Source organism: Chrysemys picta, chromosome 4, assembly GCF_011386835.1.
Source record: "Chrysemys picta bellii isolate R12L10 chromosome 4, ASM1138683v2, whole genome shotgun sequence".
Taxonomy (NCBI): Eukaryota; Metazoa; Chordata; order Testudines; family Emydidae; genus Chrysemys; species Chrysemys picta.
Window position 1 is genome coordinate 94,492,840 of NC_088794.1, and position 27,882 is coordinate 94,520,721.

General features: G+C 51.2%; 1 protein-coding gene across 11 annotated transcripts in view; it reads right to left on the bottom strand.

The window, feature by feature from the left end:
• Positions 1–21,623: 21,623 nt before the first annotated feature.
• LOC112059792 (carbohydrate sulfotransferase 9-like) overlaps positions 21,624–27,882 on the bottom strand; it is a 99,557-nt gene continuing 93,298 nt past the window's right edge. For all 11 annotated transcript variants that reach the window (XM_065593095.1, XM_065593091.1, XM_065593089.1 and 8 more), the window contains 2 exons: positions 23,067–23,227; positions 21,624–22,792 (listed from right to left, as the gene is read on the bottom strand). In XM_065593095.1, coding sequence (XP_065449167.1) covers positions 21,948–22,792; positions 23,067–23,172 — 951 coding nt within the window. In that variant the 5' untranslated portion in view covers positions 23,173–23,227 and the 3' untranslated portion in view covers positions 21,624–21,947. The remainder of the gene's footprint in view (positions 22,793–23,066; positions 23,228–27,882) is intronic.

The following is a 27,882-nucleotide window of genomic DNA, read 5'->3' on the forward strand; positions in this document are numbered from 1 at the left end:
CCAACCTCGCCAAGGTCTGGGCCTTTGGGGGGGCGGGGGTGGGAGACAGAGGAGGTGGGGTGTGTGGAGCTGCCTCTGAGTCTGTCCCATTCTGGCACTGCAGGGGGGGGCAACACCCCCTGTGCCCCCTCCACCTCCGCCCATGAGCTTGGGGCTTCTGCCCCCAGGACTTGGGGCTCACAGATCCCCTGAAACCTGCTCATGGTCCCCCAGGGTATTGAAATCTATATGCTGATTTACCCCAATTGAACATCTGGCCTGGTAAATTAATGGAATCTGTGTGAATCAATCCTTTCCATTAGGCATATTGTTTGGGGAAATGCAGTCAAGAATGGATATTTTTAGTCTCAAGAATAGCGTCTCTCTTTAAAAGAGAAAAGAGAGCGAGAGGGTGGGTTCCTATTGGTGGATCTTCCCCTTTCAATGGAAAGACACAGATTAGGGTAAATTAGACATTTTTATTGGAACAACTGAGTAGTTGTCTGATCTTTATTTTTTTTTTTTTTTAATTATATTGGAAATAAATAGCAACTTAAGGATCTTCATATTGATATTTTAGCAGTTCAGCTGAACATGCCACTCCACTAAAGGTCCAGCTCTAGTTGTGTGGTCATAACTAGGCACTCTGGAAAGCATAATGACATCAAAGACAGAAGAGTTGGTCTTCAGTGAAGAACAAACAAACAACAGGAGCAAATTCACTCTTAAATAATAAAGATCCTGTTTTCATGGACACATCCCTATTATATTCACAAGCAGAATTATTTCTAAATAGAATGTTTTATGAGGTTTTCTAGGAAACATCAGCAGCTATTTAATATTCACATTCTTGGACATTACTGTCCACTGGCATATCCTAAAATGAGCACCCTTATCTGCATATGCCTAACTACCTACTTGTACATGCATTTGTCCAATTTGTGCAAACAACTACATCACACTCTGATGGTTTGATCAGTAGTTGACAGGAAAACTGGATTCTATTTCCAGCTCTTTCACTGATTTGCTGTGTGACCTTTGCAAGTCACTTAGGCCCAGATCCTCAATGATATTTGGGTACCTAACTCCCCTTGATTTCAACAGAAGTTAGGCAGCTAAATATCTTTCAGGATCTAGGCTTTAAACTCTCTCCACTCAGTTTCCCAGTCTTTAAAATAAGGATAATAATTAGAGATTTACAAATAGGATGCTGTGACAATGCGGTTCTGGCGGAACCCAACTGAGAGTGCCAACTCAGGACAAATTGCTCAAATAGGGCAGTTACAGCCCAAGGCTGGGGTTTTTTCCCACCTCTAAGGCAAACCAAACCAGCCAGACTAAGAGGACTTCAGTCTCACCCCACTGGCTAACTGCAAGTCTCACAAGCAATCTCCTTAGATACTCCAGTTTCCCAGTATTACCACCAGTACCACTCGTTATGGGGACAAATGGTTATGAAAACCAATACCCCAGTAAAAGAAAAAGGTTCTCCTGATCCCAAAGGACCAAGCCCCAGACCCAGGTCAATATACAAATCGGATCTTACCCACAAATCACGCTGTTGCCAATCCTTTAGAATCTAAAATCTAAAGGTTTATTCATAAAAGGAAAAAGATAGAGATGAGAGTTAGAATTGGTTAAATGGAATCAATTACATACAGTAATGGCAAAGTTCTTGGTTCAGGCTTGCAGCAGCGATGGAATAAACTGCAGGTTCAAATCAAGTCTCTGGAATACATCCCCCGCTGGGATGGGTCCTCAGTCCTTTGTTCAAAGCTTCAGCTTGTAGCAAAGTTCCTCCAGAGGTAAGAAGCAGGATTGAAGACCAGATGGAGATCAGGCATCAGCCTTATATAGTCTTTTCCAGGTGTAAGAACACCTCTTTGTTCTTAAATTACAGCAACATGGAGTCTGGAGTCACATGGGCCAGTCCCTGCATACTTTGCTGAGGTACAAGGCGTATCTGCCTTTTCTCAATGGGTCCATTGTATAGCTGATGGTCCTTAATGGGCCATCAAGCAGGCTAGGCAGAGCTAATCTCAGCTTGTCTGGGATGTCACCCAGAAGCATAGCATAAGTTTGCCATACAGACAGTATAGAGCCAATATTCATAACTTCGACTACAAAACTGATACACACATATAGACAGCATAATCATAACCAGTAAACCATAACCTTGTCCTAGACACCCCATTTGACCCCCTTTATACAAGATTTGGGTGCCACTACAGGACTTTGGTTGCAACAATGATCTATATGGTCCCAGTTTATGTCAATAACGTCACAGATGCATAGTTTGGAAAAAATATGAACATTTTGCCCATTTTCTGGCGGAGTGTAGAAGAGCGGACTCACCCCTGCAGCACCTCCTACTGGTCATCCAGGGAATTAGCTCACCAGCCTCTGGAGCACCCTCTACAGGCCAGTGATCTGCCTTGTCCCCTGCTGGCACCTGTGCCCCTCCCAGGACCTAGTGCCCCTATTACTGGGATGCTGCCCCCTGGCAGTACCCCACCAATCTGGGTCTCCCCTCCCTGGGGAACACCCACCCACTATCCCCACCTTGCCTCAGCACTAGGCTACTGCCAGTCACCAACTAGCCCCCACTCTCTGGGGCAGACTGCAGTATAGGCCACTCATCACTGGCAACAGGGGGTTAGACCTGCTGCCTTGGCCTAGCCCTAGGCTACCCTCTGCAACCCCCAGTACCCCTTAGCCCAATACTAGGCTACAGCCTGGGGCTTTCCAGGCTGGAGCTCCCCAACCCTACTCCACTACCAGTACCCTGGGTCTAGCTCCCTACAGCCAGGCCCTTCTCTCTCTCTCAGTGCAGAGAGAGACTCTTGAGTGCCTGGCTCCCAGCCTTCTTATGCAGGCCAGCTGGGGCTACTTCCCCAATCAGCCCAATAGCTTTTCCCTTTGCCCCAGCCCTCTGCCAGAGCAGTTTTAAACCCCTCAGGGGAGGAGTGGGGTAATCACCCCACTACAGAGCGTGCTCAGTATCCTCTGGCTGCCCTGTTGGCTGGAGCTCTCCCTCCTTCTCCTCCTCTCCACCTGCCTTGCTAGGTAGAGCTCCTTCTCCCTGGGCGGCTGCTGCTGCTGCTGGCGAGAGCTTCTTCCCTGGATGACTGCTGCTGCCAGGGCCGGCTTTAGCAAGAGCGGGGCCCGATTCCTGGGGGAGCCGCGCCGCGGGGACCCGAGCCGCGCCGCGGGGACGGGGGGAGACCCGAGCTGCGCCGCGCCGCGGGGACGGGGGGGGAGACCCGCGGGGACGGGGGGACCCGAGCCGCGCCGCGGGGGGGACGGGGGGACCCGAGCCGCGCCGTGGGGGCTGCGCGGGGGGGAATCCGCGCCGCGGAAGCCGCGCCGGGGGGGACGGGGGGAACCCGAGCCGCGGGGACCGGGCCGGGCTGGAGCCAAGCCGGGCCAGAGCTGCTGGGGCCTGCGGGAACGGGCCGCGCCTCCCCGGAGCCCTTCTCCCGCCCCCACCCCAGCTTACCTCGTGCTGCTGGCCCGCCCCTGCTTCGTCTCAGACTTCCCGCGAATCAGAGATTCGCGGGAAGCAGGGGAGGGGGCGGGGCGTGCAGGGGAGGGGAGGAGGGGGAAGTGAGCTGGGGGCGGGGCGGACAGCTGCAGCGCGGGGCCCTCTTGGCGCGGGGCCCAATTCAGCCGAATCGGCTGAATCGGCCTAAAGCCGGCCCTGGCTGCTGCTACCACCACCGCTACTGAGTGAGGGGCCTTGCTGGCCAGCCCCCCCTCCCCACCATCTCTGGAGGGAGAAGCCAGGACCCCACCTTCACCATCACCACTACCGCCTGTGGAGGGTCCTTCCTGCTTGGCTGCCAGGGTTGCTGGAGCTGCTGCTGCTGCCGCTGCTGCTGCTGCATGTGTCCTGGGGAGCTGCTGGAGCCTGGAGGTGGAGGAAGAGGACGCGGCCCATCAGCTGCTGGGGGGAGCGCACGAGACTCTGGAGACCACTGTGGAGGGGGCCATTCTGGACTGAGTAATTTTCGAACTGTGTTCTAGTGGTGGGGGTCTAGACTGTGTTTGTGGGGACACAGGGGGTGTGGTGTGGAGCCTGCCCCCTGGTCCATCTGTGTGTCCCATCCCCCCCCCAAAGCCCCCACCACCACCATTGCCCCCTCCACCACCCCCACAGCCCATTTCCCATCTGCCTCCGCTCCTGCCTCTGGGACTCTGCTGCTCTCCTGGCCTGCCACGCCCTACTGACAACGTTTGGACCTGCAGCGGCAGGCAGGCTGCCCGCACATTGACTTTTCACAAGCGCTCGTGGGCGCACCTACCCCCCCTGGACTGACCCCTTCCCCTTTTGCAACAGGCCCCCCAGCTTTGCCCCTTGCTGCCTACCCCCTTTGCCCTCTGTAGCTTTTTGCCCCTCCCCAGTTTCAGTTTGTTTGCCTGCCCCGCCCTTTTCCCTCTGCAGTTTGGTTCCGTTGTCCCACCCCAGCCCTGCGGTTAGCCCCTTGGTTCCTCTGCCCCATTCCCAGCCTCGTTGCTCCCCTTCCTTTGCACTCCCCTTGCCCTGATTGACCCCTCCCCTCGTGTGCCCATGCCCCCTCCCGTGCGCTTGTGCCCCCCATCACATTTTGGTTAATCACTGCACCCCCTTCTGTTATTGTGACCTTCCCTCCCCTAGTGTAGCTAGAGGAGCCGGTGTCTGTGACTGTCCCCCCTAAGCCCTTGATACCCCCGCATCTCCCTGCGTTTCGGTGCCCTCCTCCCCTGTCTGCAGCCTAGCGGGGAGGAGTGGTTGACCTGCCTTTCATTTAGCCGCCCCCCCCCTTTTTTTTCTCCAGTGTGTTTTCCTCTCCCTTCCTGCTCAATATGGAGGGGAACACGGTGGGTGAGCCCCCCCCCCCCCCCAGTAGGCCCCGTCGCCCCTCCCCCACCTGCCCCCTTAGCCGCTGCCAAACCACCTGCCACCGCTGCGGCATTGGCAGCGGCGGGCGACAGGGTGACCTCCGCTGCTGCCACGTCCCTCGCTCCCTCCAATTAGGGGGGAGCTGCCCCAGCCGGCAGGAAAGGCCAGGGCAAGAAAAAGGGGAAGAGCCCTGCTAAAAAGACTCGGCCCCCCATGGCAGGGGCTGCCCCCACTGCCGCGGCCCCGCCACCGGCCGCGGCATCCCTTCCTGCTGCTCCCTCCCCTGACCCCCAGGGCGTATGCCCAGGTGGCGGCGGCCCCCCCGCCTGCCGGTATGCCATCTCGCCCATCCACCGCCTCCGCTTCCATCTATAGTGGCCTGGGCCCCTTCCCCACCTTGACTAGGAGGCATGGCATCTGTTGCCTCCAGGTGCCCGCCTCGTCGCACGTAGAGACCTACGTGCGGGCGTTGGCGAGGGTGGTGGGGCCCACGGCCATCGTGGCGGCCTCCAAAATGTATGGCAAGGTTGTCTTTTTCCTTGCCTCGGAGGCTGCCGCCCAAGAGGCGGTGGAGAAGGGCCTGGCGGTGGGGGGCGTATTCGTCCCCCTGGAGCCGCTGGAGGACCTGGGTGTCCATGTGGTCCTCACCTCCGTTCCTCCTTTCCTTCCCAATGTCGCCCTGCTGCCCGCCCTTTCTACCCTGGGGAAACCTATTTCCATCGTTAGCCCTCTCTCGCTGGGCTGCAAGGACCCCGCCCTCCGTCACGTCCTCTCGTTCCGCCGGCACGTGCAGCTCCAACTGCCGCCGGCGGCCCGTGCCGAAGAGGCGCTCGAGGGGTCTTTCTTGGTCCCCTATCAGGGGGCCCATTACCGGGTGCACTATTCTACAGGGGAGGCCCGGTGCTACCTCTGCCGGGCGATAGGGCACGTCCGGAGGGACTGCCCCTCGGCCCGGTACGGAGGAGCATCTGGGACCCCCGAGCCCCGGCAAAGTGCCAGCCTCACCATTGCTGGCACCCCTAGTTGCCCGGTACCCAGAGCCAGCCCCCCTCCTTCTCGGACCACCACTGCTCCCGCTTGGGCTCAAGGGGTACCTCCCCCACCATGCCCAGACGAGCGGGAGAGCCTTGCCTCTGCTACGTGCATTGTGGCGGGGCCTGTAGAGGAGGGTGCGGTGGGGGTATTGCCGGGCGCGGGAGAGGGCCCTCCCCAGGGGGAATCCGCCCCCCCTCCTGCTGCCCCATTGTTACCTCCTCAGGTCCTTGAGCCATCATCTCTGCCCCCCGACCCAACCCCTGTCACCCAGCCCGCAGATAATGCCATGGAGGGCTGGACCCTAGCGCAGGGAAAGTGGGGCAAGCGGAAGGCTCGAGCTCCACTCCTGCCATCCGGTGCGGAGGCCCCCTGGAAAACCAGGAAGGGGGGCACCGCTGCCGAGCCTTCTGCCATGCCCGCGGGTACATTGCATCTACCGTTGCCGGCTGGGGAAGCTGTGGCAGCACCGGAGGATGCCGCCATCCATTCTCTGCGGTCCCTCCTTGCGGAGGCCCCCGTTGCAGCCCCTCCTACCCCCTTACCACCTATACCCCCTGCAATGCTCGAGGCAAGCGTCGCCTCGGGTGCTAGCGGGGATGACCCCGGGGTGGTGGGAGGTGAGCTGCCCTCTATCTATGAGGAGATCAAGGCCCTGGGTCTGACCCCGGTCACCCAGGGGGAGGACGACCCTCTGCCAGCGGGCCTCGATCTGGCCGACCTCACCCCAACCCCCCCTTCTCTGTCTCCTGTTCCCCTGACTGCTGCTCCTGCCTTAGAGGAACCCCTGGACTCTTTGACCTGCCCGGCTGCGGGTGACACCTCGCTGACGGCCGCCGAGCCTGTTCAAGCGATGGCCGGTGCCTCGCGGCCGGGACCCGAGTTACCAGGGGTATCCCTTGTTGGCATGGGGCGACCGGTTTCCTTCCCGGGTGGGGGCCCTGTTGCAGATTGTTCACCTCCTGCAGCCGTGGCTGTTCCATCTGCCGTAGAGCCTGAGCCCGGCATCCCTGGGGACCCCCTCCCTAACCCTTAGACCCCTGGGCCCGACCGAGAGGAACTACCTTCCAGCTGTCCAGCTCCTGGGGCCCAGGATCCCACCTCTGTCCCTCTTCCCGACCCTACTCCTGCACCCGGCCCTATCCCCTCTACCTCCCATGATGCCATTGCCGCCTCTGGGGATGTCCCCTTCTCTTTCCCGGAGGGTGACCCCCAGGGAGCGGCCTTTGTGTTCCCCAGTCCCGACCCACTAGGGGCTGCTATCCTCCCGCCGCCGCCGCCCCCCATTAAGCCGGGGTCTGAGGCGGACCGTGTGGCGCCGGTCCATCGGGCGCCACGTCGAGGGTCCGCCCCTTGCCTGCCCGTCTCAGTGGGCCATGAGGCCGTGCCAGGGGCCCCAATGGGGGATGATCTGAAGCCAGTGACCCCACCCCCCCATACGCTGCGAGAAGAGCTGCGGGAGTTTTTAGAAGATGTGCGTGGCTCCCGCAATAAGGTGCCGCTCGCTCTCCAGCGATGGGGGGATTTCCACCAGATCCTCCGGGCCGTGAGGGCCCTCATGGGGGAGGGTTAAAGGACCGGGAAGCAGGGCGCTGCGGCTTACCAGTGGGTCCGCAGCTTCCGTGACTCCTTGCTCGCCTTCGGGGTGGGTCACGGTTTGCTGTGTGGCCCAATGGGGGCCATGAGCGTCCCTGCCAGCGGGGATCCCCCCCAGCCCTCCTCATGCCACCTATCACTTTCGCTACATTGAACACCCGGGGCTGTAGGGTGGGTCTCCGCAGGTGCCAGGTGCTCTCCTTCCTTTGGGAGGGGGGGTACTCTGTGGTTTTCCTGCAGGAGACCCACACGGATCCGGCCGCCGAAGACAGCTGGCGGCTGGAGTGGGGGGACAGGGTCTATTTTAGCCATCTCACAGTTCGTATGGCTGGAGTGGCTACCCTGTTCTCTCCTGACCTACGGCCCGAGGTGCTGGGGGTTGCCGAGGTTGTGCCGGGCTGCCTGCTGCACCTCCGGGTCCGCATGGAGGGGCTTGTGGTCAATCTTGTCAACGTCTATGCCCCGACATCGGGCCCGGAGCGGCTGCCCTTTTATCAGCAGGCATCCGCCTTCCTCGGCTCCTTGGATCCTCATGAGTGCCTGGTCCTGGGCAGGGACTTCAACGCTACCCTCGAGGAGCGGGACCGCTCTGGGACCGAGCAGTGCCTGGCCGCCGTGGACGTCCTCTGGGAGATTGTGGAACGTTACTCCCTGGTGGACGTCTGGCGCAACCACCACCCGGACGATGTCTCCACGTTCACCTGCGTCCGGGTGGAAGCCCATCGGTCGTGCCACTCCCAGTTGGACTGCATTTACTTGTCACGTCTCCATCTTTCACCGGCCCACTCCTCCGACGTGCGGCCGGCCCCCTTTTCAGATCACCATTTAGTCACCGTGACGGCCTCTCTATGTGCGGAGAGGCCGGGGCCGGCCTATTGGCACTTTAACAATAGCTTGCTGGAGGATGTGGGCTTCATGGCGTCCTTCCGGGAGTTCTGGCTGGTCTGGCGAGGGCAGCGGCATGCCTTTCCCTCGGCGCGGCGATGGTGGGACCTAGGAAAGGTGCGCGCCCAGCTCTTCTGCCGCGACTACACCCGGGGCGCCAGCTGACGGAGGGATGCGGCTATAGAGGAGTTGGAACGGGAGGTCTTAGAGCTAGAGAGGCGTCTGGCCGCCAGCCCTGAGGATCCATCCCTTTGCGGAGCGTGCCGGGAGAAGCGGGAGGAGCTCCGGGACCTCGACGATCATTGGGACCGGGGTGCTTTTGTTTGATCCCGCATCCGCCTCCTTCGGGAGATGGAGCGCGGCTCCCGCTTCTTCTACGCCCTAGAGAAAAGGAGGGGGGCCAAGAGGCACGTCACCCGCCTCCTGGCGGGACGGCACCCCCCTCACGGATCCGGTGGAGATGTGCGAGAGGGCCAGGGCCTTCTACGCACACCTTTTCTCCCCGGATCCGACCGACCCTACCGCTTGCAGAGTGCTCTGGGATGGACTCCCGACGGTCAGCGCGGGCGACCGGGACCGGCTAGAGTTGCCTCTCTCTGGCCGAGTTCTCGGAAGCCCTCCGCCGCATGCCCGCCAATAAATCTGTGTCCTGGGACGTCCTCAGCCCGGACCTAGTCACCGTCTGGGCCGAGGCCTTGTGGAGCGGGGTCCTCCCTCTTTCATGCAGGCGAGCCGTGCTCGCCTTATTGCCGAAGAAGGGGGACCTCCGTGACTTACGGAATTGGCGTCCCGTCTCGCTCCTCAGCACGGACTACAAAATCGTAGCCAAGGCCATCTCGCTGCGGCTGGGGTCCGTGCTGGAGGACGTGATCCACCCAGACCAGACCTACACCGTCCCGAGCCGTAGCATAACCTCTACCTGGTCCGGGATCTTTTGGAACTTGGGTGTAGGGATGGTCTGTCGTTCGCCCTTCTGTCCCTGGATCAGGAGAAGGCGTTTGACAGGGTGGACCACGGGTATCTCCTGGGCACTCTGCAAGCGTTAGGCTTCGGTCCCCAGTTTGTGGGTTTTCTCCAGGTGCTGTACGCCTCCGCAGAGTGTCGGGTCAGGCTCAACTGGACCCTGACCAAGCCAGTCAGCTTCGGGCGGGGAGTGCGGCAGGGGTGCCCCCTCTCAGGCCAGCTGTACGCTCTGGCGATCGAGCCCTTCCTCTGTCTCCTCCACAGGAGGTTGACGGGGTTGGTGCTTTGGGAGCTGGAGCTGCAGCTGGTCCTGTTGGCATATGCCGACAATGTGGTCCAGGACCCGGGCGACTTGGTGCGGGTGGAGGCTTGCCAGACCGTGTACTTGGCGGCCTCCTCCGCCCAGGTCAACTGGGTCAAGAGCTCTGGCCTGGTGGTAGGGGCCGGGTGGCAGGCGAGCTCCCTCCCACCCGCGCTTCAGGCCATCCGGTGGAGCGCGGGTCCGCTGCTCTATCTCGGCGTTTACCTTTCTGCTATGCATCCATCTCCGCTGGAGAACTGGCAAGGTTTACAGGGCAGGGTGGCGGAGCGGCTCCAGAAATGGACAGGACTACTCCGGTGCCTCTCCCTTCGCGGGAGGGCACTGGTACTCAACTAGTCCTGTCCATGCTCTGGTACTGTCTCAACACCCTGGTCCCAGCCCCGGGCTTCCTGGCTGACCTCCGGAGGGCGATTCTGGAGTTCTTTTGGCCAGGACTGCACTGGGTCTCTGGGGGGGTCCTCCATCTGCCCCTGGAGGAGGGAGGGCAGGGCCTGAAGTGCCTCTGCACTCAGGTCCATGTCTTCCGCCTCCAGGCCCTGCGGAGGCTCCTTTATGGTGCACGTAGTCCGGCGTGGAGAGTACTGGCGCACGCCTTCCTGCGCCGCTTCCGAGGGCTCCGATACGACTGGCAGCTCTTTTATCTCGATCCGAGAGGTCTTCCACAAGACCTCTCCGGGCTGCCGGTCTTCTACCAGGACCTCCTCCGGACCTGGAAACTGTTCTCAGCGACCAGGTCCGTGGCGGCCACCGGGGGGGGGGCAGATCTCCTCGCGGAGCCCCTGCTACACAACCCCCAGCTTCGTGTGCAGGTGCCAGAGTCCCCCGCGGTGCGCCAGAGGTTGGTCCTGGCAGATGTCACTAGAGTCGGAGACCTCCTGGACTACGACCGGGGAGTCTGGCTGGATCCCCTGATGCTTGCTCGCTGCATGGGGCTCTCCAGGCCTTGTACTTCCCGGCGCGTACTTCAGGAGGTGAGGGCCGCTTTGCCGCCTGCTGCTCAGGTCTACCTCGACCAGGTCCTGCATGAGGGCACGCCCTGCCCACCCTCCACCCCTGGTCCTCCGGACCTTTTTATCGGGCCCCTGCCCCGTGGACCCAACCGGCCTCCCTGCCCCTTCTCCGTGAGCCGGCTGCACGACTTGCAGCCGGTTTGTTTCCTGACCGTGCCAAGGAAACATCTATACACGCTCGTGCTCCACACTCTTCACTTCCTCACCCTGGTGTCCCGCTCCGATATGAAGGGGTGGGACCTCCTGCCACCTGTGGAGTGTGAGAAGCCCTGGTGGGCCAGCCTATATTCCACCCTGGTCCCGAGGCCCGCTGGGGATATCAGCTGGCGGCTCCTTCATGGGGCCGTGAGCACGGGCGTGTACTTGGTGCGGTTTACCCCCGTCCCAGACACCTGTCCTTTCTGCGGCGTGAGGGAGACCCTGGCTCATATTTACTTAGAGTGCGCCAGGTTGCAGCCCCTACACTGGCTCCTCACCGACATTATGTTGCGTTTTTGGTTGCACTTTTCCCCTCACCTTCTCATTTATGCACTTCCTACCCGTGGCCCCACAAAGTCACGGTACCTCCTGGTCAACTTCCTCTTGGCCCTGGCTAAACAAGCCATCTATAAAACCAGGGAGAGGATGTTGGCCGATGGAGGTTCTTGTGACTGTGGGCCCTGTTTCCGATCCTCTGTCCGTTCACATATCCGGGCAGAGTTCCTCTGGGCGGCATCCACTGGCTCCCTTGACACCTTTGAGGAGCAGTGGGCGCTGTCCGGGGTTCTCTGCTTGGTGTCCCCATCAGGTTCCCCTCTTTTGACCCTTTGACCGCACTCCTGTCCCTGTTTTTACATTAGTTGTCCCCTGTAATCATTTGGGTTTTCGGCCCTGTGGGTCCTCCCCTTGGGCTGGGGGGGGATCCTTTAGCAGAACCCAATATGTACACGGGGGGGATGTCAAAATTTGAACATTTTTTGACAAGCTCTAATATTATTTACTTGCCTTTGAAAAGCACCTAGACTGTTTTCTTCACTTGAAGTCACAGGAACAAATTCAGCTCTGATGTGAGTGCAATTCCTAGTATCTTCAATGGGAGTTTCAGCTGCATAGTCCAGGCTTGAATAGACTTTAAAGAAATAGAAAAGTGTTGGATAAAACATTACTTTGACTTCATCCCCAAGGGAATCACAAATAGTTTCCAGGAATACGGGATGGATGGAAAATCTAGTAAAAGACTGAAGTTCACAAAGAGGAATAGAATGATTAAAAAGTGGTTGAAAAGGGATTTTGTACACAGTCAGCCAAATTCACTACTGACATAAGCTTGTGCCAATACACTGAAACCAATAGGGTTGTACCTGTTTAGGTCTGTGGTGAATCTGAGCCAATGTCTCCTTGCTATAAAAGATATAAAGCTATTAAACACTCTAGATCATAAGATGGACACTTCATGGTACATAGTGGCAGGCCACATCTTATGGACTAAGCCGCCGTTTAAGCTGCCACTCAATGTTTTTTCCTTTGCCACTGGATAATTATATCTGTGCTCTAAGGATCATAAAAAAATAACTCCAGCTTCACTTTAGCTAGCTCCACAAAGCGTTCTTTTTCATTGTGGCAGCCTTTTGCCACTTCATAGTCATGCAGCTTTGAACCTCATTTCAGCACCTAGGATAGTTCATGAGCGTACAATATCAAAGGCGTGTAAAAATAAATAAATAAATTTAATGCTGCTATCCTAAACCAAAACCTAAGCCCCAGAAAAAATAATCATCTTGAAAGCAGCCAGCAATCTTCTGTCGTACCAATTCTCTTAACACTGTGGTTTCCAAAGGAAATGGATAAGACAGAAAGGAAATCTACCAAAAGGTTGAGAATGGATTAACTTAGGTGGCTTCTGCCTCTGTCCAAAACAGAGATCACACAGCTCCCTGTCAGCTACAATACCACAGCAGCCAGTGCAAAGCAGGCTTAGAACCAGCCTAACCAGCTACCTGGGATTTTCCCTGGCATAGGTGAATCCCAGCGTGTCATACAGCCAGCATAGATGGTTCTACCTGCCATCCCTCTCCACCCCTCTATGACGCGGGGGAAAGAGCCATGGCCAGAGCACTGCATTATGGTGATCCCCTGCTGCTAGAACAGTTCCTTGGGAGCTGCTGCAGCTGGCGCACCTTGAAGAACCCCTGAGGTTGCTAACTTGCCCCACCACAAAAAAACTGCTCACCTGCTCTTTACCATGATGAAGAAGATAATGAAAAAAACCTAAGGATATTTTACTCACCCATCCAAAAAAATCATTTGCCTTAAGTAAAATTTTGCAAGGCTGCACACACTATGACAGGAAGTGAAGAAGACTACCTGATCCTGTTAGGAATGCCAGAGAAAGATTAGGTAGGGAAAAAGTAATAATTTCCCAGTCAATGTTGTTGCCAGCCTGAAAAAAATACCATATGTTTGGCCTGATTTCCCCTTCCCCACCCCCTCAAGCTAGTGATTTAAAAAATTCCTACCTGTCGTCTGACAGTTTTATTCCATGCATAGCTAAATAGAAATGGAATCCCCCTTTATCCAAATATTACAAAATCAAATAGGAATGGAGTTGGGATCATCTCTGTATGCAGATAACATACTTCACAAATGTTGTGGCTGACATGGCTTTAGTAAAGTGAAATGCAATTTCTCTGTTTTGTTCCTTTCTCATTTTGGTAACTGCAGATCCCTCACAATCTTCAGGGTCATTCTGGGTTTGTCTTATTCCCATTGATACCCTTTTCCCTTGATATCCAGACACAGGGGCTCTGGAAACTAACACATTGTTTGAACATAGCAGCAGCAGTGAAATATTTATAAGATTAGTATCCGATATATTGAAGCAAATGATCACCAAGTTACAGCATAAACAGAGAATCAACAGGAGATATATTTCAACATGTTGCATAACACTGAGGTGCAAATTTACTTTCTAGCTCCCATGCAAGGATCTAGATGGTGAAGGAAAATTCAAAGAGGGAAAATGTTAAATATCTTCCAAAAATGGTGCTAGTGGTGTGTAACAATCCAGTTCTGGCGAGACCCGACTGAGAGTGCCAATTCAGGACAAATCACTTAAAACAGGGCAGTTACAGCCTAAGGCTGAGGTTTTTCCACCTCTAAGGCCAACCAAACCAGCCAGACAAAGAGGACTTTGGTCTCACCCCACTGGCTAACCACAAGTCACATAAGCAATTCCCTTAGACACTCCAGTTTCCCAGTATCACCACCAGTGCCACTCGTTATGGGGATAAATGGTTATGAAAACCAATACCCCAGTAAAAGAAAAAGGGTTCTCTGGATCCCAAAGGACCAAGCCCCAGACCCAGGTCAATATACAAATCAGATCTTACCCACAAATCACACTGTTGCCAATCCTTTAGAATCTAAAATCTAAGGCCTTGGCTACACCCGGGAAGCGCGAGAGAGCTCTCTCGCAGCGCTGTAAGTACTCCACCTCTCCGAGGGGAGTAGCTTGCAGCACTGTGAGTGAGCATACAGCGCTGCAGGCTCTGATCACACTGGCGCTTTACAGCGCTGCGCTCGGGGGGAGGGGTGTTTTCACACCCCTGAGCACAGCAAGTTGCAGCGCTGTACAGCGCCAGTGTAGCCAAGGCCTAAAGGTTTATTCATAAAAGGAAAAAGATATAAATGAGAGCTAGAATTGGTTAAATGGAATCAATTACATGCAGTAATGGCAAAGTTCTTGGTTCAGGCTTGTAGCAGTGATAGCATAAACTGCAGGTTCAAAATCAAGTCTCTGGAATACATCCCCAGCTGGGATGGCTTATCAGTCCTTTGTGTAGAGCTTCCATTTGTAGCAAAGTCCCTCCAGAGGTATTAAGCAGGATTGAAGACAAGATGGAGGAGAGGCCTCAGCCTTTTTATAGGCTTTTCCAGGTGCAAGAACATCTCTTTGTCCTTACTGTGGAAAATTACAGCAACATGGAGCCTGCAGTCACATGGGCCAGTTCCTGCATACTTTGCTGAGTTGCAAGGCGTATTTGCCTTCTCTCAATGGGTCAGGTGTATAGCTGATGGTCCTTAATGGGCCATCAAGCAGGCTAGGCAGAGCTAACAACAACTTGTCTGGGATGTCTCCCAGAAGCATAGCATAAGTTTGAAATACAGACAGTATAGAGCCAATATTCATAACTTCAACTACAAAATTGATACACACACATAGACAGCATAATCATAACCAGCAAACCATAACCTTGTCTTAGACACCTCATTTGACCCTCTTTATACAAGATTTGGTGCCACTACATGACTTCGGTTGCAACCATGTTCTATATGGTCCCAGATTATGTCAATAACGTCACAGATACCCTTTTCCCTTGATATCCAGACACAGGGGTTCCGGAAGCTAACACATTGTTTGAACATAGCAGCAGCAGTGAAATATTTATAAGATTAGTATCCGATATATTGAAGCAAATGATCAAGTTACAGCATAAACAGAGAATCAACAGGAGATATATTCAACTATTTCAACATGTTGCATAACACTGAGGTGCAAATTTACTTTCTAGCTCCCATGCAGGGATCTAGATGGTAAAGGAAAATTCAAAGAGGGAAAATGTTAAATATCTTCCAAAAATGGTGCTAGTGATGATAAAAAAAAATGAATCTTTGAACCTAAGCACACAAAAGGAAATTAGGGTGGACAACTGTGGGTAATTGTTAGTCACTAGTTATTTTCAGGTCTTGCAGAACAGGTAGGACACAATGGTCATTTAAGAGCTTAATGAGTGATCTGAAATGGTCAAATTCACGGAAGACCTACTTACCTCTGTAGCGAATTAATCCCTTCATACGAATCATGGAGTGACAAGCCCAGAAAGGAAAAGAGCAAACTTTAGAAATGGAAGAAAATAAGGTGAGTCAGAAGTATAATTAACCTAGTTGGAAGTGAACCCTCTGAGTCAAAGCTCCGAGGGAGAGATCCAGTATTATATTCCTGTAATGAAAGACACTACAGACAAGAAAAGGTCAGCTTTGTGGGGAAAGAATTAAAGAGTTCACGGATGTTAAGTCTAACAGATGTATTAATTCCTGCAAAGACCACAATTCACCACCAGGTGGCTCTATGTGAATTTGGGTAAAACTGGAAAACTTGGATGTGGATCCAAATTTCAGATGCCTTGGGCTGCTTGAATCTGGGGTTTTGGTTTAGTCTATAACTATAGGAGGTCATGTGCCAAGTTCAGGTGCAGACCCAGGTTTGAATTTTGAAATCCCACATCCCACAAAGTTCAGGGTATTTGTATCTGGGGATTTTGTTCAGGCCCATCTCAGGATATATGATATACGTAAGAATTTCTGAGGGACCCCAGGCAATCCAATCAATTCAAAAAGAGCATTAAAGTGATCTCTAACTTCCTCCTTTTCAGGTTTGTACATTTCAGAGGCTGCCAAATCGCCAATAAAGAAACACAGGATCCCCTTTGCCCTGCCCGAGTCCAGTGAATCCAGAGTAATGTGGGTTCTTACTGTTAGCTTTCCTTGGTAATATGAACCACTTCAAGACTGAGGGGGAGGGTCAGTGAACGGGATAGAAAAGAAAGACAGTTCCGTTTATATCAGCAGGTCTGGGCTGCTCTGTGGAGCTCAGAGGCTTTGTGAGCCAGCTTTTTCACAGCCCACTTGGTGAATGTGAGAAATAGGCCTGAGAGTATCACCATGGAGAACAATCCTGTGTCGCTGAAGAGACAAGTCAGAGTCAAATGCAAGTCAGAGATGTTGAGAAATGTCAGTGGATGAACCACACGTTTTCTAAAAGTTATTGTATCTGAACACAGCTCCTGCCCCGGCTCACCTTTCAGAGGTAGAATCTTACCAGCAGCCAGTTTTCGTCAACTATTACAGATAACCTTGCTTGTTAGCTCCACATTGCAGCCCAAGACCAGAGGCCTTAGACCAGTGATACATCTAAGAGGTTGCAATGAGCCATCATATATCAAAACATCTGTGTAATAGGGTCCTTCCTGTAAACTTGCTAGGGTTTGCTGGCAGGGAGAGAAAGTCTGATAAGACTAAAGAGGCTTGTCAGCCCAGCACAGCTGGCAGGAATAAGAAGCTGCTTCTACAAACTAAAGGAAATATCTGGGGGACATTTTGGAGAGAGGAAGTTATGGAAGACAATGGATATGGGAGCAAGAGGGCCCCCACCACGCTGATCTGCATGGAGAATATGTGGGGAATGAGGTTATTGGAAGGGTGGGTGAGACAACACACAAGACAGAATGATGGACATGGGGAATAGTAGCAATATGAAGATCTGAGGGGGGGACATGTATATCTCCCAATTAATGCCGCTCACTAATGGCCCTCTCCTATATTTCCATACTGTCTCTCTCAGGTCATGCGTCATATCAATACTCATGAGCCTTTTATGGCTCATCAGACTGTCACTTTGCAGCCTGGGACGTGGGAACCACCCAGATTCACCAGCCAGAAAAGTTGTTTGAGGAGAAGGGTGGAGAGCTTCATTCTTTAGACAAACTTGAGGGAACTGGAAGGATCTAGTGGAGCTGACGAGCTGCACTGGCTAACTCTTGACATAGCTCCTTCAACTTTGATGAACTGAGGAACAGCTTTAAAAACATTAAATATATCAATGTGTCACCTGCATGCAGAGAGGGGGCAGTTTGGGTTTTCTAGAGGCTGTGGTCATTTTGTTGTAGAGTTATGAAAAAAGATGAGACCACCCTGGCCTCAGTTTCTGAACATGGGATTTTGGAAGGTTTGTAAGTTCCAGGAACTTAGTGCTCCCAGTACTCTCAGAAATTCAAGGCACTTCAAATACTGCTTCCCATTTTAAATATTTTTACAGACAGCAAAATAGGCTGCGTGAGTTTAAGGTTCCCTCCAAGGCAAATACTTGACACAACTTTGACTATGGTGCCACTAACGTGCCTCCATAATTATAAAACATTTGTGCAGTACCATAAATCTGTATGGTGCTTTCCAAACATTGCCTACTCCAGAGATCAGCATGGCTCATATAAGAGTCATACACGGCCACCTCAGAGGGGTTGCCTGTAGGAGCTATGCTGCCAGAGAGGGAAGGAAGACCAGGAGATCAGCATGAAGGGGATGGTTCTTCCCATTCTCTGTGGAGCCTCAGCATCCATGAGGTTGTGAGATTGTACCCCTAGCCTCTGCTCTTTGATGGAAAGATTTGTAGGAAATCCATTGGATCAGTTTTGCAATGTTTCCTGGCCTTTCTATTCCTCTCGCAGGAAGAGCCCAGCATAGCCCTATCTCTTTCTCCAGAAAATTAATATTTTTCAGCTCTTTAAGCTGTTTTAAAGGACCTTATAGGAAATCATTAAAAATTAATGCATGTCAAACACCAGAGGGCGAGATTATGGTCACCAATGCGGCCTAAGTGCACAGAGCAACAAAAACATTGTGTGAACAATATAATCCACAAATGTTATTTTGGGTTAATAAAATACCTTTGAAGTGTACTGTTTAGCACAACACACAGGACACTAGTGTCACAAAAAGGGGACATGGATTTTGGGATAACATAGTCAACAAAATATGGAATTAGATTTTGTCTCAAATTGAAATATAGCTATTAGTTCAGGACACATAGAAATATGATTAAGGCCTCAATCCTGTAATATGGCAGACTGCAGTGACTGCACTTAGCCCCATTCACTTCAGTGGCATTGGGTGTAGGTACAACACTCTACCACATGTTGCATGGTGCAGGACTGGGGAATCTAATTTTTTCACAGTTGAAATGGACCACCTCCTATATAAAGATGTCTTCATTCCTATTGTATCAATATCACTGTCATGCTGTCTGGTACGGCTTACAACTGAGAGTGCCAATCTCAGGTCAGAAAACAGGGCAGACACCCCAAACTGGTGGTATATTCTATAATTAGCTTTCACCAAGCCAGTAACACCTGTGCACCCCTGGATTACAATATTTGTCTTATCATGAAGCCACAGACAGTCCCCTTAGGCTCTCCAGCCCCTCTTTACCACCCAGACAAACTGGACTTTGAGATGAAAGGTTATTAAAACCAAAAATCACTTCATATTAGCGTACCCCCAACCCCAAGCAGTCAGTCACTTACCCCAGGTCAATGGATACTCTGGATCTCACACCAAAAACAACGCTAAGGCCAATTTCCTTAGTAAACTAACTAAAGGTTTATTAGCTAAGAAGAAGAAATGAGAATTATTGAGGTTAAAGCAGGTAAAATATATTAACAGGTGAGCCAAGATTTGTAAGTCCAAAGAGATAGCAGAGATGTAGCAATCTGCTAGTTTTCCATAAGTCTTTCAGGGTTCCCCAAAGTTATTTTGGGGATCTCCGTCTTTGCACCTGGAATGCTCCCTGTAAGTGTCCAAGACAGCTCAGACATACAGGATAGATCCCTGAATTCATTATTATTCACAAAAGGCAATTAGGCTACTATTTTCACTCACAGAAAGGCTCTTTCTTTGTTGACTAAATGCAGACTTGGGCTATGTATAACCCAGGGGGCAGCATCCCAGTAATAGGGGCACCGGGTCCTGGGAGGGACACGGGTGCCAGAGGACGACAAGTTGGATCACCGGCCTGCAGAGGGCGCTCCAGAGGCTGGTGAGCTAATTCCCTGGATGACCAGCAGGAGACGCCGCAGGGGTGAGTCCAGACCTTACAGTGGCCCCTCGTTTATTTGCCAGAATGACACTACAGAATGGCTCAGAATGTAGAAGCTTGTCTCTGTGGGCTGAAACCAACTGTTCCAGGGGATCTGAGGCAAACATCACATTGGTGTGGTTATACAGCAGGTCCACCTGCTGGGCAGAAGTGTAAGAACAGATTAAAAAGTAGATGTGTCCCTGTGTTCCCTGCAGTTGCCCCCATCAGCAGATTATAATGTCATTCATGGTGTCTGCAAAAAGAATGAGGAATACTTGTGGCACCTTCGAGACTAACAAATTTATTTGGGCATGACCTTTTGTGGGCTAAAACGCACTTCATTGGATGCATGTAGTGGAAAATAAATTCATATATTCATTGTGTCTGTGTTTCTGGGAAATATGGTCAATGTTGCACCCTTTTCCATGCCTGAGATGGGTCTATAGCACCCTTTTATATCGCCTCATACTTGTATAATCTAGAATGACCTTCCTGGTCACTTCTCTAGGAGAGAGGAGTTGATTGGAGTTTTCATTCTGGATCAGACCATGGGCCAGATTCTGACTCCAGCTGTGGCAGTGCAAAGAGTCTTCAAAGCGGCTACACACTTTTTAGCTGAGCATTCCCATGACCAGGATGGGGGGAACCCAAGCTGGCATAATGCCAGCTTTGCTGCATTTATACCAAGGGCGGCTCTAGGCACCAGCAAAGCAAGCACATGCTTGGGGCAGCCCATTTGCAGGGGTGGCAGGGATCCAGCATGGGAGCTGAGAACCAACAGGGGGCCCTGGGAGCTGTAGTTCCTTGGTTAGCTCCCTGCCTATAGAGCCAGCCCTGGAGCAGAGAAAGAACTACATTTCCCAGCATTCCATTGGCCACTACCAACAGGAAAGGGGGAGGGAGGGAGGAAGCTGAGACCTCATGCTGCAGCCTGCTGTGAATGGAGAGCTGCGCTGTGAGTAGGGATTCCATATTTTAACATTCAAAAAATAGGACACTCCATGGGGAGGGAGGGTAGCCCCCATCCACTCCCTCCAACTGCCCTCCCCCCTGGAACCCTCTACCCCTTCTCCAACCCCCCAGCCCTCTTACCGTGCCACTCAGACCAGCGTGTCTGGCTTTGCGCAGCGCCAGACATGCTGCTGCATACATGCTGCCGTGCTCCCCTGCGGAGCCACAGGCCCCACCCCAGCACCTGCCTTCCAGATTTGAACACCTCAAAATTCAGGAGTGCTCAAGCTCAGTTTGGGCAGCTGTTACTTCATTTGTCCCAAATCAAATATACTGATCCACTGTAACTTGCTGTAGAAAAGGTAGGATAAAATTGAGCAAGAAATGCTTCCCAGTGGTTATTAGGACTGGAATTGCTATTTTCAACAGCCATTGCCTTTTTTTTGTTTGTTTGTTTCTTTAAAAGGAAGACAGTGATATTGCATTGGCAAATTCCCCATAGAAAGAAAGAGTGGAACAAAAGAATAATAAAGGCACCTCAACTTTTCCTCATTTATGGAGGACAGTCTTATAATATGGATCCAGATATCCTCCAATCACACAAGCTGAAAATTGTTCTACTTTAACCATATGGGAACCAATCCTGTCTGTGTTCTGTACACATCTAAAATTCCTGCTGAATGACCTGCCCTGGGAACGAGTTACCAGTGACCCAGGGCTGCGGCGGAAGGAGGGTGCAGGTCGGGGAGGGGGGGGAGGTGAGGCCAGGGCTGGGGCAGCAGGAGGTGTGTGTGGGGCAATGGTGGGGAGGTAGGGGGAACCCAGAGCTGGGGCGGCAGGGTGTGTGTGTTTTTGTGGGGGAGAGCCCAGGGCTGGGGCGGCAGGGGGGTGCGGTTGGGGGGGGAGAGCCCAGGGCTGGGGCGGCAGGGGGGTGCGAGTCCAGGGCTGGGGAGGCAGGGGGGTGCGGGTCAGGGGGGTGAGAACCCAGGGTTGGGGAGGCAGGGGGGTGCGGGTGGTGGAGAAGAGCTCAGGGCTGCGGCGGCAGGGGGGTGCGGCGAGGCGCCCAGGGCTGGGATAGGGGGCAGCCAAAATTTTTTTTGCTTGGGGCGGCAAAAAACCTAGAGCCGGCCCTGATCTATACCAACTCCTTCCAACACCCTTGAAGGTAGGAGACTTGATGGGGGTATGGTGAGAGTGCTGCTGTACTCTGACAATTTCCAGAAGTGAATGTAGTAATGATTCTGTTTGGTGCACCTCACCTTTACTTGTAAGTCTGCCTGCCTGCTAGAGAATTCCCATTGGAGGTTCCTACATGGTTAGGGACACACATGCTGCTTTGTATTTTTTTATTAATTGAAAATCAAAATAATCTAGACTCAAAGTGGACACTCTGAAACATCTGTGTATGGAAAGGCCATATTCCCCATCCTTTACCTCCATCATGCCAACGGACTCTGTGCATTTCAGATATCTTCAAGGCAATCAGATCAGCAGAAGGAAAATATCATACAGGTGGAAAATTTCTTACATTGATTCAATAGAGGAGTGCATACAACAAATAGTTCCATGAGCTACAAAACAATAACAATGCTTGATTGCTGTAATCTTTGTAGACAACTTCATGTGATATTATATGAATAAAAATGTCCCTCCTGGTCATACTGTATCAGTCTCATAAAGGTTCATTTTCAAATCATAAGGATAGTTAAACAAGGCAAAATCCATCTGGTACAGCTTCTTGATCTCTTCAATTTGCTCTGAGCTCAGCTTTCTGAGATATTCTAAAGTGATATCATCACTAGTACGTTTCTCTGAGCTATATGCCTTAAAGTTAGGGTAGTGCAGATCCTCTGGAGCTCCAATGTTCCTGAGAACATGTTCAGAGTCTTGCTCCAACGTTTCAAACTTCCCCATGATATCATAGTGAATGTTGCAAGGATCACAGAGTAGAAACATTGGTTTCCAGTGAACATCCAAATGTTCTTGGTTTTTTGTCAGAATAAACTTAACAAACTCCTGGAAAGTCACCTTTTCAGTTGAATTTTCATTTTTCCTGCACATGGCCTTGATCTCATTTGCCACAGTGATACTATAGTATGGCTCAGAGTGCAGAAGCTTGTCTCTGTAAGCTGAAACCAACCGTTCCAGGGGATCTCTAGTGAACATCACTTTGGTGTAACTGGTCAGTAATTTCTCCTGGTAGTCAGAAGGGTAAGAACTCAGCCTCTTTATCAGTGGAGTTTGGTGGATGAGATCATGGTCGACTTCATTAGCCTTTCTGCTTAGGTTCAATGTGAGGAGAAGGATGATTTTCTTCCAATTGGAGCAGCCCACCTTGGGCACCTCACAGTAGATGAACTTGTGGTTATGTTCCACAAAGATCCGTGTTGCAACATCATGTTTCAGTTTGCTTTGTGAATGAGAGAGGTTGTTCATCAGGCAGGTGGAGTTCAGTGTGTCTTTGCGATAGACTTGACTCATCAGCCAATCTTCCTTAGGAACTGGAAGAGACGATGTGTGCAAGAAAGGAAGATACACCATCAGTGTAAAGTAACTTCACAGAATTCTCTTTTCATTTGGGAAATCACAGAACTCAAATTAACCCCTTGAGGAACTAAAATTGCAGCTCAGGATTAACACAAATCTCTAGTTCACTGTCACTTGTCTACACTATTACAGGCGTGCAACACAAGCTACCATGATTATTAAAAGGCTTGTTAGGAGAACCTGGGAAATGAATGGCAGGAGGATTCTATTTATATATTATTTACTCACCCATCACTTTTGTTTGCCACTTGTAGAATACTCCAGAAAGAAGACTTCCAAGAATGAAAATTAGGACAAGGAAAATGAACACCTTCCGGAGCACCTTGTCCACCATCTTTTCCCAGGAAGGAGAAGGATGTGGCCTTTGTGTAAGGAATCTGTCTTCCTAGCTACAAGAAAATGAGACAGTTTATTGTATGAATTTTGCTACAAAAATATCACATGCTACACAGAGTATAAGAGATCAGAGTCAGTGAGGTGCAGGAATGTGCTGTGGAGGGAACATAAGAATGGCCCTACTGGGTCAAACCAAAGGTCCATCTAGCCAGTACCCTGTTTTCCGACAGTGGCCAATGCCAGGTGCCCCAGAGGGAATGAACAGAACAGGTAATCATCAAGTGATCCATCCCCTGTTGCTCATTCCCAGCTTCTGGCAAACAGAGGCTAGGGACAACTGGCTAATGGCCATTGATTGACCAATCCTCCATGAACTTATCTAGTTCTTTTTTGAACCCTGTTATGGTCTTGGCCTTCACAACATCCTCTGGCAAGGAGTTCCACAGGTTGACTGTGCATTGTGTGAAGAAATACTTCATTTTATTTGTTTTAAACCTGCTGCGTATTAATTTCACTTGGTGACCCCTAGTTCTTGTGTTATGAGAAGTAGTAAAAAACACTTCCTTATCTACTTTCTCTATACCAGTCATGATTTTATAGACCTCAATCATATCTCCCCTTAGCTGTCTCTTTTCCAAGCTGAAAAGTCCCAGTCTTATTAATCTCTCCTCATACGGAAGCCGTTCCATACCCCTAATAATTTTTGTTGCCTTTTTCTGAACCTTTTTCAATTCCAACATATCTTTTTTGAGATGGGGCAACCACATCTGCACATAGTATTCAAGATGTGGGTGTACCATGGTTTTATATAGAGGCAACATGATATTTTCTGTCCTATTATCTATCCCTTTCTTAATTATTCCCAGCATTCTGTTTGCTTTTTTGACTGCCGCTGCACATTGAGTGGATGTTTTCAGAGAACTATCCACAATGACGCCAAGATCTTTCTTGAGTGATAACAGCTCATTTAGACCCCATCATTTTATATGTATAGTTGGGATTAAGCTTTCCAATGTGCATTACTTTGCATTTATCAACAGTAAATTTCATCTGCCATTTTGTTGCCCAGTCACCCAATTTTGAGAGCTCACCGCAGTCTGCCTGGGTCTTAACTATCTTTAATAATTTTGTATCATCTGCAAATTTTGCCACCTCACTGTTTACCCTTTTTTCCAGATCACTTATGAATGTTGAATAGGACTGGGCCCAGTACAGACCCCTGGGGGACACCACTATTTACCTCCCTCCATTCTGAAAACTGACCACCTACCCTTTGTTTCCTATCTTAACCAGTTACCAATCCATGAGAGCACCTTCCCTCTTATTCCTTGGCAGCTTACTTTGTGTAAGAGCCTTTGGCGAGGGACCTTGTCAAAGGCTTTCTGAAAATCCTAAATATACTATATCCACTGGATCCCCTTGGTCCACATGCTTGTTGACCCCCTCAAATAATTCTGGTAGATTGGTGAGGCATGATTTCCCTTTACTAAAACCATGTTGACTCTTCTTCAACAAATTATGTTCATCTATATGTTTGACAATATTGTTCTTTATTATAGTTTCAACCAGTTTGCCCAATACTAAGTCAGGCTTACAGGCCTGTAATTGCCAGGATCACCTCTAGAGCCCTTTTTAAAAATTGGTGTCACATTATCCTCCAGGCATGTGATACAGAAGCTGATTTAAATGATAGGTTACAGACTACAGTTAGTACTTCTGCAATTTCACATTTGAGTTTCTTCAGAACTTTTGGGTGAATACCATCTCATCCTGATGACTTATTGCTGTTTAATTTATCAATTTGTTCCAAAAGCTCCTCTAATGATACCTCAATCTGGGACAGTTCCTCAGATCTGTCACCTAAAAAGAATGGCTGCTGTATAGTCCATGCAGTGCTGGAAAGTTCCACATACACCGATGATTTTTAACCATGTCTACACTACAAACTGTGGTCAACACAAGTCAGTCAGGGTATAATTGCTGCAGTTAGTATATCGTTCATGTGCGTGCATATTTGGCTACTTGGCACTTCACGTGCTCACCAGGAATGCTTGTGTCAAAGCAAAGTGTGGTGCACCAGGGATAGATACCTGAGTGTACCATGCACCATTCTCTGGTGTAAGCCCTTCTAGAGAATTTTCCCAGTGTGTTGTGGGGCACACATGAGTCACACAGGAGGGGCTGGGAGCAAGGGAGCAAGTTCCCAACATGCAACTTTCTGCATCCCGTAATGCCATCCCTATCCCATAATTTTTGCACCTCTTTTAAAAAATCTCATAAACATATGTGCTGTCAGCCATTTCTGACAAAATCATGAGCCCACACAGCTCTGCACTGTCGTAGCCCTATGCTCTGTCATGGCGTCCGGATGGCCAATTGTCGGTCAGAAGGTCACATCGGTGTCGTGTGCAGCGCCTTGGTGCTGTGTGCAGCGCCTTGGTGTCATGTGCAACACATTGGGGCCGTGTGACCATTCTCGAACCTTCTGCCTGGTCAATTGTAGGTCACATTGGTACCGTGTGCTACAATTCCAGCGGGCCGTGTGCATAAGCCTAGTGTGCCTTGTGCAGTGCCTGTTGCATAGAGGGCACCAGCTCGGAGCCTGGTTGGTGCAGGAGCGGGGAACCAATTAGATGCTAGCACGTGCAAGGGTCTTCGATCAAAACTATGTCTCTGGTCTAAATCAGCAGGAGTGTCCGTGTGTTAGCTGGAAGGCCTGATCACCCTTTCAGCCAGGATCTCCTCTGGATTTAGCTAGCTTGTGTAGTGTAATTTCGGGTTCCATCTCATCATGTTCTTGGTGTCTGTACTGCTGATCAGCTGCGCCTGGAGTGTGGTATGCATGTATTAATTTTTGTAGATATTCTGTTGGTTAGGCCTTTTTTCTTTATTACTTGGTACCAAATCTCTTGTACAGTGTATAGAGGGCAAATTGTTACAGTTTATTCAGTTTTGTATGCTTGTTCTGGTTTTTGGTAAATAGTTGGTTGTAGATTCCTTGTTGTTAAATGTATATAGCTTGTTTTATATTACTGCTCTGGTGATATTTCTGGTTGGTTGGTTACTTGTTTGAATTTGTATTGTTGGTTGGTAAAAGTGCTCCTCCCCAGCCCAAGTTGTGATTTTTTTCCCCATTAATAAACGGCCACCTGTTTTTGAATTGCAATCTGCCTCTGTCTCAATTTTCCTCCTTCCACTTGATCCTCATTCAAACCTGTATTGGTCTCGGACATGCACTATTGTCAAGAACGTTGCAAGCAGAGGACAAATGATCCTCCAGTATTTGCAGAGCCGCAGGAACTACCGCAGGAAGTACCACAACAACGGGGGACATGACAATTTCTGTGATGATAGTTTGCTAATCAACATAGCAAAAAACAATTCAAGGTTATTCACAGAGCAGCTGCAGATGGGGGAGCAACATTTCTGAGCCTGAGAAGGAAATATTAACTGGTGGGATCATTTTGTAATGCAGGTTTGGGATGATGAGCAGTGGCTGCAGGACTTTAGGAAGCACAAGGCCACATTCCTGGATCTGTGTGCTGACCTCGCCCCTGTCCTCCAGCATGGGGACAGCAGAACGAGAGCTGCGCTCACAGCGGAGAAGTGAGTGGTGATCACACAGTGGCTGCTTCCAGCGCCGCACTGCTGCCAGTCATTGGAAAATCATTTTGGTGTTGGAAAAGCCACCGTGGAGGGCCATTGTCATGCAACTGTGCAAGGCCATGAATTGTATCTTACTATACAGGACTGTGACTCTCTGCAATGTGCAGGACAATGTCGATGGATTTGCGGCTAAGTGGTTTCCAAACTGCAGTAAAGCGATAAATGATCTGCACATCCCTATTTTGGCACCATCCCACCTTGTCAGAGGGTAAATCAGCACAAAGAGCTACTTTTCCATGGTTATGCAACGGTGGGTGGAGCACACCAGGGATGCTTCACTGGTATCAACGTTGTCTGGTCAAGGAAAGTGCATGACGCTCACAGCTTTAAGAACATAAGTCTTTTCAGGAAACTGCAAGTGGGGACAATTTTTTCTGACTGGCGGATTACCTTTGGTGATACTGAAATGCTGGTGGTGATCCTGAGGGACCCAAGCTACTTGCTCTCCTGACTCATAAAACAGTACACTGGCTATCTTGACAACTCAAGGATTCGACTAGCGGCTTCACAGGGGCAGAATGACAACTGAATCTGCTTTGGGGAGATTGAAGGGATGCTGGCACCATTTACTCACTAGATTAGATCTCAGTGAGAAAAATATCCCAATGGTTATAGCCAGGGCCATCCCTAGACATTGAGGTGCCCTACGCAGCCCCCCCCCCACAAGGGGAGGGGATGCGGGGAGGGGGGGTCCCGAGGCCTCCGCAGAGTGGGGGGTTGTGCCCAAGGTCTGTGGGGGACAGGAGAAGGCTTAGGGCTTGGAGGGCAGGGGGGAAACTGCCCACCAGCATGAGCTGACAGAGCAGGTTGGGGCCGGGTCACTTCACTTCCTGCCACCCAGTGATTGCAGGGCGGGCCCAACCCGCACTCACCGGGCGGTGGGAAATGGAGTGACCCAGACCCAGCCCACTCCACTCTGTTCCCCTGGCTCCCAGCCTTGGGACTTGGGGGTCAGAGGGGAACCACCCCCCCAGCACTCACTGGCAGCGCAGTTGGGAGCCAGCGGAGCAGAGTGAGCTGGGGCCAGGTTGCTCCACTTCCC